This window comes from Leopardus geoffroyi, chromosome C2 (assembly GCF_018350155.1).
Source record: "Leopardus geoffroyi isolate Oge1 chromosome C2, O.geoffroyi_Oge1_pat1.0, whole genome shotgun sequence".
In the NCBI taxonomy this organism is placed as follows: domain Eukaryota; kingdom Metazoa; phylum Chordata; class Mammalia; order Carnivora; family Felidae; genus Leopardus; species Leopardus geoffroyi.
The window spans coordinates 78,364,026-78,377,811 of record NC_059333.1 but is presented as its reverse complement, the minus strand read 5'-3'; the positions used below and the strand labels follow the sequence as shown (position 1 = coordinate 78,377,811).

Below are 13,786 nucleotides of genomic sequence, written 5' to 3'. Positions count from 1 at the left end.
CAGGCATTGCTTCGTTCATGCCATCAGCTTCCCTTTGTGGAAAATAAGGTATAAATATTGTTCTCATTAACCTGGTACAGAGCTAGCTTCATGGGCATACAAGGTATGTAGTAGCAAAGGGTGCTGTGCTTTGTTTAATGCTCTGCTATCACCATTTTTTTAATGTTTATTTTTTTTATTTTATTTTGAGAGAGAGAGACAGAGAGGGAATGGGGCGGGGGCCGGGGGGGGGGGGGTGGTGCAGAGAGAAAGAGAATACCAAGCAGTCTTGGGACTGACAGTGGGGCTTGAACTCAGGAACCATGAGATTGTGACCTGAGCTGAAATCAAGAGTCAGACTCCTAACCAACTGAGCTAGCCAGGTGCATCACCATTTTGAAACTTAATAATTTATGAACAAGAGGGCCTGTATTTTCATTTTGCAATGAGTCATGCAAATTATTTTGTTGATCTGGCCTATGGAGGACTTATTCTTCTCGGCAATGTTGATCTGCCCCTCAGCCTCCAATGCTGCTCTGTCCACATGTCCACTCTCTTGTCAAATCAAAGAGGCAAATAAGAAACTTCTCTCGTTGTTGTTAACTAAATGCTTTTTAAATTAACTTCAAAAGGACTGTTTCCCATGGCAGGCTTATGACACTGATTTTTAATAAAGTTAAGCAAAGTATCCAAGTAGATTTCCTTTCATGGAATTCTTTGGGTTTGTTCTTGTTTGTATTTTCGGCTAATTAATTTAAAGTTAGTAGTGCTGGTTTTGTACTTTAGATTTTTTTTAAGACAATTGAGTATACTACTTGGTTATGTTTCTTTAAAGTAACATTTAAGAAAGGGTTGCATTGAAATGTGTTTTTCCATTTTTATCTTGGATAGTGAGCAGCTCTTTGTCTAAACCTAAGAATTCCAGCTTTATGATGCATAAAGAAACCTAGGCAGTGGAGGCACACTCTGTTATTATTAAGTAAAACTTTTCACCTAAACTGATTGGAATTAAAAATGATGGCATTTAAAAGCCCAGCCATCAGCACCCACAGTGCTGTTAATGACTGGGAATAAGGCTTCTGTTTCTTTAGAACCACCCATTATGTTCAGCCTCACCGCAGTCCCAGGGGTCTCCTAGGTGCCTCTGAGGTGAATGCATTTTCCCTTTCTCTTAAGTCCTTAGCGAAGTGCTGAGTGTTTGCTCACTGGCTTTTAAAGCTGGTCCCAAAACTTTTCTCTTTACATATATTGAAAAAAAAAAAAAAAAAAGAGTTTTCAAAGGGCTATGTTTCTTTGTTCTCATCCAAGCCCACAATTAGCTGAAGTTCCAATTATGCATAGCTGGAAGGAGGAGGGAAGGGTGGCTCAACAGGCATTTTACTGCCTGTGAGAAAGTGCTCGGCCCAGTTTCTTTGTCCTTTATGTCAGGGCCCGCCGCTTCCCTAATTGTACTGCTGTAGGGAAGCACGTGCCTCTGGGAGCATTATCTGATTCCTCCCGGACGTTCAGGAGGGCTTTGCATGCTGACCCTTAACTTGAACACAAATAATATCTTTTCAATCCCATTCCTCCTCTGCTGCTGTAGGCTTGGATGCCTGGGGACTTTGAATTCAGCCTGGGGGTGGGGGGGTGGACGCTTTGTGGGGCCTCGGGGTTTTATTTTCTTCTCCCCTCCTCATCTCACCTGCAATCCTGCCTCACCTGTCAAGAGGGGAGAGCTGAAGATGGAAAGAAGGGGGGGGGGGATAGGAGCTGCTGAAGTCAGAGGGGAGAGGAGGCAAGACAAACAGCTGCTCTTGTCAGCATGGGGATAAGTGTCAAGAGATTAATAGTTATTTGAAGAGCAAATGGGGACGTGGCATTCAGCAGTGGAATGCGAAAGTATAAATGTAATGGAATGGGCATGCGGCCTTTAACATTTAGACAGATGCTCTCTGGACTGAAGGGAATGGCAGAGTTCTTCGCTTCTCCCCCCGCCATGTGAAATACCAAAAGTTTGGTTAAATAATTTAGTTTCATTAACATTTTTGTCAAGCGTCTATTGCTTTTGTAAGTTTGTTCTTCTCCATCGTTTTACTGGGGCTAGGACTCTCAGAGTTCTTTTTCCAGGGAGGAGCCAGTCTCCTCGGTGCCCACAAGACTGTTTTTTTCTCTTCTTGCTTTTGCTTGGTTTCCCCTTCATTCCCTTGAAGAAACAATGAGATTAACCTGTACAAGCAAACCTGTCCCATACAGTGGTTGCCCCTTCTGGAAATGTGTCCAGTTTGACTCAAGTTTAGGAATGACTTGAATTATCTCCTCAGGCTGACAGGTGTGATGGTGCTGGGCAGGGCCCTAGACTCAGAGTCAGAAGATTTGGTTTCATAATTCCCACTCTTTGCTTATTAGCTGATGCTTGAGCAAATCACCCCCCCTCTCCGATAGTAATACATTTTTTTTTTTTTTTGCAGATTAAATGAAAAGTTAATCCATTCTTTCCGTACATGCAGATTTAATGAAAAGTTAATTCTTTCTTTCCATACACCATGCACAGAATGCCTACTGTAACCATTTGCACAGAAGGCATAAAACATTAGGCAGCGGAGTTACCCGAACTAATGTGCGCCTCAATTACATCAAATATAGAATGTTTATTATAACTAAGTGATATTTCTCTTACACATGTTCTACTCTGGCAAAGAACAAACTGCTGCAAAGAAAATGAAAGAACAGAGGAAAAATTAGGCTGTGTTTGGATGGTATACTAGCATGTTACTTTTAAAAACATATAGGTGACTCACCCTTACCTTGCTACCGATGCTTCGCCAGTCTTGATGAACTGAGACCTTGGTCGGGGGTTGGGGGGCACTCTTGGTACCCTGGGGCAGAATTTAGATAATAAGACTACAAGGAAATTTGGAGAACATCTGCTTTTGTTCCATCTGCAGCAATTTGATACTCACATCCCTTTTATAACATATCTATCCAGTGATCATTCTCATTCTGAATAACATGGCAGGAGGGGGGGGGAAGTAGCATGTGGTATTCATTTATTTTAAAGATATTCTATACACCTACTAAACACTGGACATTTCTGCCCAGTTTGTTAATGAGCACGTATTCCACATTTTCTTTAATTCAAATATAGTTGCCACACAATGTTACATTCATTTCAGGGGTACAATATAGTGATGTCAAGTCTATACCCTATGCTATGCCCACCACACATGCAGCCACCGTCTGTCACCATACAATGCTACCCCAGTATCGTTGTATATATTCTACTTTTAGTTGCTCTTCAGAAGACCACAGTCTCCCAAGGCTGCACCCTTACAAGGCACGCACAGGCCTCAGACTTCCCTTGCTGTTTCCGTGTATCGCAAATTGGTCCCTTTACTTGAAATATGAAGTTTCATAGACCCAAGGTGGATTTCTGGACAACGTATGCACCAAATGACGCCTTTTCGGAGCAATGATGGGCAGCTGAAATGGCTAACTCTGGGGTTTCTGGGTGTCCTGCAGCCACAGTACACGAACCTGGGGCTCCTGAACAGCATGGACCAGCAGATTCAGAACGGCTCCTCGTCTACCAGCCCCTACAACACAGACCATGCGCAGAACAGCGTCACGGCACCGTCGCCCTACGCGCAGCCCAGCTCCACCTTCGACGCCCTGTCGCCTTCCCCCGCCATCCCTTCCAACACCGACTACCCGGGTCCGCACAGCTTCGACGTGTCTTTCCAGCAGTCTAGCACCGCCAAGTCGGCCACTTGGACGGTAAGAGCCCGGGCACCTGTGTGCCCTTAAACCTGACCCCTGCCTCCAAGGGTGGTCTTCATTGCCCCCCCCCCTCCCCCCTAGGGACTTCTCAACTCTGTCAAGGCTTAGAGATTCATTTCACAGTTTCTCCCTGTCCTCTAAGGACATTTTGGTTTTGAGTATTTAACACTGAACCAGAGAAAGAAAAAGTACCATTGAGTGGGCAAAGCCCTGATCTGGGAACCAAAGTCCTGTGTTCTGGCTGGCACGTAGTAATTTCAGCGAATCTGTTCTCCCCCTCCCGGCTGTCAGGGGTCCTTGGTGTAAAAGTTTTTGGAAAGCTATAAAGCAGTATGCCAACAAGAAATATCATAGTCGTAGGATGCGTATTTGCATTTACCAGAATGTAGGATAGTTACCAGTCTCCTTATTTTAAAGAAGTAAATGCCATATTAATATGTGGCTAAAAAATAAAATCACAGGCATGGGGTAATAAGAAATATAAATTTCATTTATTAAGGAAGGGCTAAATTTGTTTATACGTGTAGGTTCTATAACACAAATCGTAACTTACTTATACAAATAGATTTATCACCTTTATAATTTTTCCCCCAAAGACGCTTCTAAAACTGTACATCAGAGTCCTGAATATGGAAACATTTTCAAAAATTAAAAAGGTGCAAGAATTTTTATTCTATTTCAAAGTTCATATTGTAATGTAGTATAAATAAGGTTTGTATATAAGGGAGGAGATGTACAAGGCTGGTTTTAGTTGCTTGATCAAAGAATGGCCAATACCAAAGTGGCATGCATGTTTTTCAAACAACTTAATATTTGCATGGATTCTAAAAGCACTTCCAAATATCATCCTCTTATTGAAAAGTAGCTTTAGAATTGTTTTAACAGGTTTTTTTTTTTTTCCTCTTTGGCAAATAGCTTTCTTTGGAAAGTGTTTTACTTCTATATTATAGCATCTAGTTCACTGTTGCTTTAATCCAGCTGTATATGGTTCATAAAACAATCTACATTTATAAGACTACATCCCAATGTAATTTCACATGTGTTCCCTCATTTTGTCTTCACTTTTTTGTGAGCTAAGTAGGATGAGCTGTATACTTCCCATTTCACTAGTAAGGAAAGCTAAGAATGTGGAGGTTAAATGACATCCCTAAACGGACAGAGGCTTTTGTGTAACAGGACCTATTTCTGATTCTGACCTGCCCCACCAGATTGTGTTCTTTCTTTCTTTTTCGTTTTTTCTAATTAAAATTTTTTTCAATGTTTATTCATTTTTTTTGAGAGAGAGAGAGAGAGAGAGAGAGAGAGAGAGAGAGAGACCGAGTGTGAGTCGGGGAGGGGCAGAGAGACAGGGAGACACAGAATCTGAAGCAGGCTCCAGGCTCTGAGCTGTCAGCACAGAGCCTGACTCGGGGCTTAAACTCAGGAACGCTGAGATTGTGACCTGAGCTGAAGTTGGACACTTAACTGACTGAGCTACCCAGGCACCCCTCTTTCTTTCTTTTTCTACCATTCCACATAAGGATGTTCAACACTTGCCTAAAATTTTATTTTAGTGCTTTTCTTTCATGATTGGAGAAGCGGTTCTGTCATGGTTCATATTTCAAACATGAAGTCTAACTATGAGCCTACAATTTGATCTTTTTTCCATGTGTTACTCACCAACTGTGTTATAATCATGAGTGTCTTTTATATTAATAATCCTGGAGGTGGACACTAAAGGTGAGTAAACTTAGAGTTCATAGGCCTTAATAAATATTGGTTGATTAATCTAAGTAATACTTTGCTGAAGATCTGCCTGACTAACCATTTTATAAGTGGAGCATAATGTGCTTTAGAATAGGGGTTGCCGATTGGGTGTTCATAATCCCTGATCTCCAAGACTAACAGTTTTTTGTTTGCATACGCAGGCCAAGCTCTGCTGTGTTAGGAATAAGCACATCTGAAGGGCTGATGGGCATATGGAGACCACTTAATGATTGCTCACTTCCCTTCTAAAATGGTTTAAAAACCATGGTGATCTTGTTGCAAGTGGAACATTAAATCAGCCACCCTTTGCCTCCTGTATCAACTCCCATACAGAAGTCTTAAGGTTTATTTTTTTTTAGATTCAACACAATTCTGAACCATCAAAGCCCCTCTCTAGGACAAGTAAATTGTCACACACACACACACGCACACACACGCACACACATGCACACACACACACACAAAGTTGGGGATGTATGCCTAAGTGGCAGGTTAAAAAGAAAATAAAATGTCTTGTGGAGTATACTGGTAAAATTTCCTTAGGTGGGACAACAGTGAGGTCTGTTCCCTGAATAAAGGGGTAGGCATTGCTGTTAGGGGAAAGGTCACTCTTTGGGGGGCAGAAAACCTGGATTCTAGACATGATCATCTTTGTGACTTTAGCCAAGTCACTTGGTCTTTCTTGCTTTCGATCTGTGTCTCTGATGAGGAAAAAGAGGAGTCTGGTAAAATTTGTTTTCTTTTCTTTTGGTGTGCTAGTGTTAATAATCAACATAGGACACTTCTAGAAGGACTTAGGTTCTTATTAGGTGTTTTGCCTGCCATTTAATGAGTGGCCTAGGTTAAGCTGTTTTGCTTTCTTGGATCTTGGTTCATTTGTCTACAGTCTGCCCTATAGATTTTACAGAACCATATAGAATTTTACAGGTGTGTAGGATAGGTTGAATTAGATGTCCATTCTCCCCTACTGGTGTAGCATGTGGTGTCTAGAGTTTTCCTAAGTAGTACTTTCTTGTTCATCATCAGTTTTATTTTAGGCCCAGTTGCATTTCTTCTAAATTTAGGACACTTGAACCCTTATCTGAGTAGCAGTTGAAATCACTTGAAAAGACCTCAGATCTATCCACAGACACCAGTATCTTGTACATAGCAGCATCTGAGTCTCTAAGCCAAATTATATATCCCCGCACTTATACATTGACCTCACTTTTGTTTGTTTGTTTTTCAAAGATCATTTATTTATTTTGAGGGCGGGGGAGAGAGAGAGAGCGAGAGAGAGCATGAGTGTGCAGGGGAGGGACAGAGAATGAGCGAGAGAGAGAGAGAGAGAGAGAGAATCCCAAACAGACTGAGCACTGTCAGCATGACGGCAGAGCTATCATGAGCCGTGAGATCCTGATCTGAGCCAAAACCAAGAGTGGGACGCTTAGAGGTCTGAGCCACCCAGGTGCCCCCATAGACCTCACATTTTAAAAAGTATTGTCCCATACATTTATTTTGGTTGAGCCTCACAACTGAGGCTGTTAGCCCCACTTTTATAAATGAGGAAACTTAGAGAAGTCAAGGTTCCAAGGCTTATCACCTGTCGAGGAGGGAAAGGAACCCAGGACCCCTCACTCCCAGTTCAAGTCTGTCTGCCATCCTGTCTAGACTGTCTTTCCTCCTGATTGATAGGAGACATACAGGGACACACAGGCGCTGTGTAGTATGGTGCTAAAGACCAAGTGATGGAGGGGTTTTTATTTTATTTTGTTTTATTTTATTTTATTTTATTTTATTTTATTTTATTTTATTTTATTTTATTTTACTTTATTATTTTTTTAATATGAAATTTATTGTCAAATTGGTTTCCATACAACATCCGTTGTTCATCCCAAAAGGTGGATGGAGGGTTTTTTAAATGTCCTATTATACAACACCTATTTCTTAGGCATATGTGCATTTTAAAGCAACTTTTCAAAATAAAACACTATAATTTAAAACCGTGCACAAACGGGAAGCAGCAGAAGCAGCTGTCATTAGGAAGAGCCACACTTACTACATGGTATTCTGGTAATTCTGTAATAAAAACTGTTTAGTACCATTTTATCACTTGTCATTGTCCTTTTGTGTTTTCTCTTTTCATTCTGATTTTATGCATAATTACTGCCAAAACACAATTAATACATTTAAAGTGTATATGTATATTTCCTTTGCTTTCTCTATTTTTTATTTTTTTAATGTTTATTTATTTTTGAGAGAGAAACAGAGACAGAATGTGAATGGGGAAGGAGCGGAGAGAGAGGGAGACACAGAATCCAAAGCAGGCTCCAGGCTCTGAGCTGTCAGCACGGAGCCCGACCCAGGGCTCAAACTCACGAACTAGGAGATCATGACCTGAGCCAAAGCCCGACACTTAACCAACTGAGCCACCAAAGCACCCCTCTATTTTTTACATAACAAATACAGTTGTGTGTCCAGTTCCATAAAAATATGGTATTTATTTTAAACTTTTTCCAATGAAATAAAATGAAGTGTGATAACATTTTCCACATTCTCTGTTTCATGGACACACACACACACACACACACACACACACACATATTCAGACCCAAGCAGTACTGAATTCAGGATTTACTTTCAGACTCTGCTTATTTCTACAATATAATTGCTACTGCTAAGAGAGGCCTACCACTTATTATATTAAGGTGCTACTCCAGTATTATAGCTAGGAATCATTAGCTATAAGACAGTTGACAGAATGGTGTTTTAGAAATGGCAGGAAACTTAGGTGCAGATTTCAATTCTGAAATTTCCTAGCAGCATAAGCGACCTGCCCAAAGAATCCAATCTCTTTAAAACTCGCTTTTTCATGTCTGCAAGTGGCCATGTTAATACATCCCTTATTATGAGAATTGCATGATCTGTCTAGAGCACTGATCAGCGCCTGACTGGCCATAGGCATATAAATGTTTATGAATCTGAATTTTGATCCCTTTGTTTCATGAATTTATTACAGTTTTGTGAAGGTTCACTCGTACAACAAGTAATAATTTGAAAGGACGCAGAGCAGAATGTTTCTACTTTTCTTGCTTTCCTTAGTGCTTTCAGACATGCATACATACTCTAGCCCCAAGGGACTGTGATACTATCCACTATCCAAATATATGAATAGATGCTAGAGAATGATTACAGGCCGCCCCATACGCAGACTTCTGCAGGGTGGCTGTGCTATTTTCCTATGCCTGCCCGAGCCAATGCAGCCTCCTTGCCTGCACAAGGCAGGACCCTCTCCATATTTTAAGAACCTGTTGACTTCAGCATTTATTTTTCATTGTTAATCTGCCACTTCATTTATGGGGATGCCTTTTGTAGTCACCATGGTAAATAAAACACAACAGTGGATTTCACTTATCAAAGAGTCAACATATTGATTTGCGATGGCAGAGTACTGGGAGCCTACATGCTCACCAGTGGGGGACTTTCAACAAATTGGGGCAAATCCATATAACGAATTACTCTGGGGCCATTAGAAAGAATCATATGTACTGACTTGGAATGCTTTTGGAGTTGGTGGGGAGGCAGAGATCAGCTTTCTGTGGCACCTACCTGAGAACCGAGAGGTCTGATCAGAACACCACTTCTGGGGGCAGAGTGTTTTCTTTCCCTGGACTCCAGTGACCAGGCCTCTTTGTGAATATAGGTCAGTTTGTCTCGATTATAAGCCTCGCACACCTTCCTCCGTTTGAGAGCTGTTTTCTCATAACCCATGGCACACCGTATTATCTGTGTGCAAACACTGTGAAAACCTCAGGTTAGTGTTTTCTGTTGTGCTTAGTCTGAGGTAATGACCTGGCCTTTGGACATACAGTCATTTTTGCTCTTGTGACTTTCTCCCTTCATAGATTTCAAGGTCTTAGAGGTCAGGCATCCTGACCTGGTGCCCAGCACACTGTCCAGCATACAGTAGGCCCTTAATAAATATTATGAGACTTTGTTTTCTCTTCATGGTTAAAGGAAGCAATTATACTTCCAAGCAGTATCCCTCAGTTCTGACCTTGATTGTTAACTGTCTGTAAATTTGATGCTTTCTCCCTCCACCCATGATTTATAGAGAGCATTCTTCCTTTGCCTCTCCTAATCATGCCAGCCTCATGTCCTGTTCAGAGCTTTGAAGAATCTGACTTGAGCAAGTGGAGAGATTAGGGAGGTGGCATTTGAAAGGGGAACAGCCAGTTCCCCGGAGAGTTTCATTGATCCCAGCATATCAGTCTTGCAAAGCTCTCTCCCCTTGGCTTCACAGGCGAGCTGAGATGCATGCCTGTGGCCCACCCTCCCTGTCATCAGGTTACCTGTAATGTAAGACTTCCAGAATAAGGCTGCCAGCTCTGCAGAAATCTAATGCAAGCCAGCCCATTGCGTGGCCCTCTGGAATCTTGGGACTCTTAAGAATAGCCCATCAAAGGACATGATGTACAGACACACTTTTTCATGGTGAATATGATTTATCAACTTCTTTTCACAAAGGAAACGCTTTGGTCTTCAAAGTTTGAGCTTTAATTGGGACTTGAGCTGATCTCATAATTGAGTGGGTGTTAGACTTTATTGCTGAGGGATCGAAGTCAGCAGACTGGCTCCCGCCAGTGTTACATTTGTTACCCATAACAAGGTTATTTTCACTTCTTGACATAGCTGTCCTGCAAATCTCCTTTTTGTGCCTCTCTCTCATGATGAGGAAAAAAAAGTGCCTTTTTGTGCCTCTCTCATGATGAGGAAAATAATAACATTGATCATATTCACCTGCTCTCCAGCTCTCCTTAGTTTACCAAGTATTGAGGAAGACTCTCCTAAATAAAGAACTTGAAGATTCTTGGTGATGGTTTGTGTGTCATACTCAACCCTAGATTGCATTTAAAAATGAGTTTCCATTACAAGACATGCTGCAGGGGTATTGTCCCGAGTGCAGAGCAGAGTCACTTAATCAGCATGCTTGCCCTAATTTGTTTAGACTGACTCTAGATCAATGTATTTGTGATAAGCCAGTTTCACCTAATCTAATGTTTATGCCCCTCCCACACTATTCTGAGAGATTTGTTGAACACACTATAGTTTTTATTTAAAAATGAAAATTTTGACATTGATTTATTATATCTGAGAACTAACCACTAATTAAAAAGAAATAACTAGCAAATTTAAATAAAGCTGGCATTTCTTTTTCTATGACAGTTTCCTTTTTTTCTTCTGGTCCTTCCCTTCTTCCTCTTTCTCCTCCTTCTTTTCCTCCTTTACTATGTTACCATTAGTCGTGGTCAGTTTCTCTTTTGGTTTTTGGGACTCGAGGGGCGCCTGGGTGACTCAGTCGGTTGAGCGTCTGATTCTTGATTTCTGCTCAGGTCATGATCTCACAATTTGTGGGTTTCAGCCCCAGGGCTTGCTCTGTGCTGACAGCGTGGAGCCTGCTTGGGATTCTCCCTCCGTCCCTCTGTCTTCTCTGCCTCTTTCTCTCTCAAAATAAATAAACAAACTTAAAAAAATAAGATAAAATAAAAAAGAATGGGAATCCGATCATCAGGCCCCTTTTTTTTAACATATCATTTGGTGGGGCGCCTGGGTGGCGCAGTCAGTTAACCGTCTGACTTCAGCCAGGTCACGATCTCGCGGTCCGTGAGTTCGAGCCCCGCGTCGGGCTCTGGGCTGATGGCTCGGAGCCTGGAGCCTGTTTCCGATTCTGTGTCTCCCTCTCTCTCTGCCCCTCCCCCGTTCATGCTCTGTCTCTCTCTGTCCCAAAAATAAATAAACGTTGAAAAAAAAATTTTTAACATATCATTTGGACTAGAAATGGGCTACCTTAGAGATGGTATACCAAAATATCAGCCAGAATCAGATGATGAGAACAGGGATGGCAGCACATACAGTGGTAAGTGCTTTGCAACCCCAGCCTGTTGTCATGCGGGAAAGCCCATCTGGTGTTGAAAGAATAGTTTTTCAAGAACAGCTAGAAACCTGGGTTTGCATGTAATATCTCCAGATCTTTAAATGACAGTAATGATTTTATTTTTAAAAAAAATTTATAAACCACTATAGACCAAAGAAAACAATAGATATGCTGAATGTTATCCTTGCAATATATTAAACAGTGACCAAGGAAGATGATGTGGAGTTTAAATAATATAACTGGAAACTAAAGCAAGCAAGTAAGGGAAAGATTACTAGTAAACATGTTTCACTCAGAAGTAAATAATTCTCTATCCCTTTAAAAACCTGTATAGATTAATCCCTTTGTACAATAAACTAAGCCACACGTTGTCATGGCAGAATTTTCTCAGTGTTTTTCATGCAATAAATGACTTTCACCTTCTCATAAAATAAAATTAAAATTTTAGTTTATAAAAAAAATAATAGTATGTATTTTTGGTTTCTCATCTAAGGAAAAACTTATTGTTTGGCTTTTGTTTTTATCATTAGAGAATTCATGGAACTCTATAACTTAACTCTCCAAAATTGGCCAAAATTGTAATCCTAAAACGGCAGTGAGATTTAAAGAGTTCCACATCAATTTTCTCAACTCACTAACTGATAGCTTATTTTTAATTGGCACATAGAGAGTGTGCCAGAACAAAAATCATGAGGTATAAACCAAGAATAATGTCATACAAATTTTTTAATGACTCAGAAGAAATGCAGTATATCGTTAAACTTGACAAAGATCCCTTAAAATCAGCCAGAATGGTGTGTGCATTTACTGAGGGAATGTTGCACTTGGTGCCTTCTCATATATGAGTTCTGCATCTTCTCCCACTTGTATCCCCAATATCAGCCATTTCCGTAGTGTGACCAAGTCATGCAATGGTTCCCGCCCCCTCTAATGGAGAAAGGAACATGTATTTTTCTCAGGAAAGGGGTTTAGTAATCAGCTCTCGTGTCATCAGTAAAAGCAACTGTGTGTAAAATAAATCCTTGTAGTTTTCTATCAACAGCAATTACTACATCTACTCAGGTCACCAGAACTGGAAGGTGACTTGAGATAACATAGCTTTATGCCCACCCATTTCCAATTTTTTAAGATTAAAGGAGAGTTTATTGTAAGGGAAAAATCTTAGACTCTTTGAAGCCCTGCAGACATTCTGTAGACATGGAATGGCTTTTAAAACAAGGGGTCCTGTAATTAAACACATGGAGGTCTAAAGGTAATGATCTTAGCAGCAGTCTCTTCTGTGGTTTTTAATAATGATGATGGCCCCATCATCAGGCTCCCCTCAGGTGAAATTTAAAAGAAAATCTGATAGTAGCCAGAGATGCTAGATCTCATTTATTGTGAGGTAAATCAGGGAGAGATTCTCACTTTACAAACAGAATGAACATTCTCATTCCACATTGAATCTATAATGAAAACTCATGATTTCTTAGTGAAAACAAAAAATTAAAAGCCAGTATAATATGCTACCTTGTTAATGTATTACCAAGGTCTGCAGACTTGGAATGTAATTTCTAATTGTGATATGAGGAATAGTGAATTTTGAAGTTCATCAGTCAAACAGTGGTTCCTTCATGGGCTAATCATTCAGTTTTTATTTCTACTTTTTATGCTGTTTAAACAATATCATCTGCTGAGTCTTGGGGAAAAATAGAACGAAGACGAGTACTCCATTTCAAAGTACGTTTCTTTTTATTTGAATGGTTTCCAAGTTATGTTAGATAGGAAGAACAATGATTATTTAGCTTAAGGGTTCTCATTTGAATCTGAGAAGTCATCTGACAGGTGAAGAAGAGTGTGACCCATGAGTAGAACACAGGACTCAGAGGGAGACTTTTGGGTACTAACAAGCATTGTGATCCGGGGACCTTGTTTTGTCCCTGCCCATCTGTTCAGTGGGTCTTATGGTATTTACTTGGCAGTATTGTTGTGAGGTCTCATTAAAGTTCATGAAACTCTTTGGAACCTGAGAGATCAAGTTCTGAAAACATGATATGTTATCTTATCCTGGATTTTTGTGTTTTGATGTACCTGCTTGAATGCTTACAGTTTCATCAGTTTTCCATTTATAAGCAAGGATGGATGAAACAGTATAGATAAATCAATCCCTAGAAATAAAAGTGGGATGAAAATATACTCTCTAAATAATATATGCATGTATATATGTAGTTTTTTATAATATAAAATAATTTCTTCTTAAAACATTTAATTCGATCCTGCAACTGTTAATCAGTTACTTTTTTTCTTAGTGTTGTATTGGTAACATTTCAGCAGAACTGATAAAAAGCTTTTAAATTATGATTTATTTTATGTGGTCAGCAAAAGAAAAAAATACTCTCTTTTTCTTAA

At 40.3% G+C, this 13,786-nt stretch overlaps 1 protein-coding gene across 10 annotated transcripts in view; it reads left to right on the top strand.

Annotated features, from left to right (window-relative positions):
* The window catches only part of TP63 (tumor protein p63), a 230,474-nt gene that overhangs the window by 142,942 nt on the left and 73,746 nt on the right, over nt 1–13,786 (top strand). For all 10 annotated transcript variants that reach the window (XM_045502600.1, XM_045502599.1, XM_045502598.1 and 7 more), the window contains one exon: nt 3,481–3,735. In XM_045502600.1, coding sequence (XP_045358556.1) covers nt 3,481–3,735 — 255 coding nt within the window. The remainder of the gene's footprint in view (nt 1–3,480; nt 3,736–13,786) is intronic.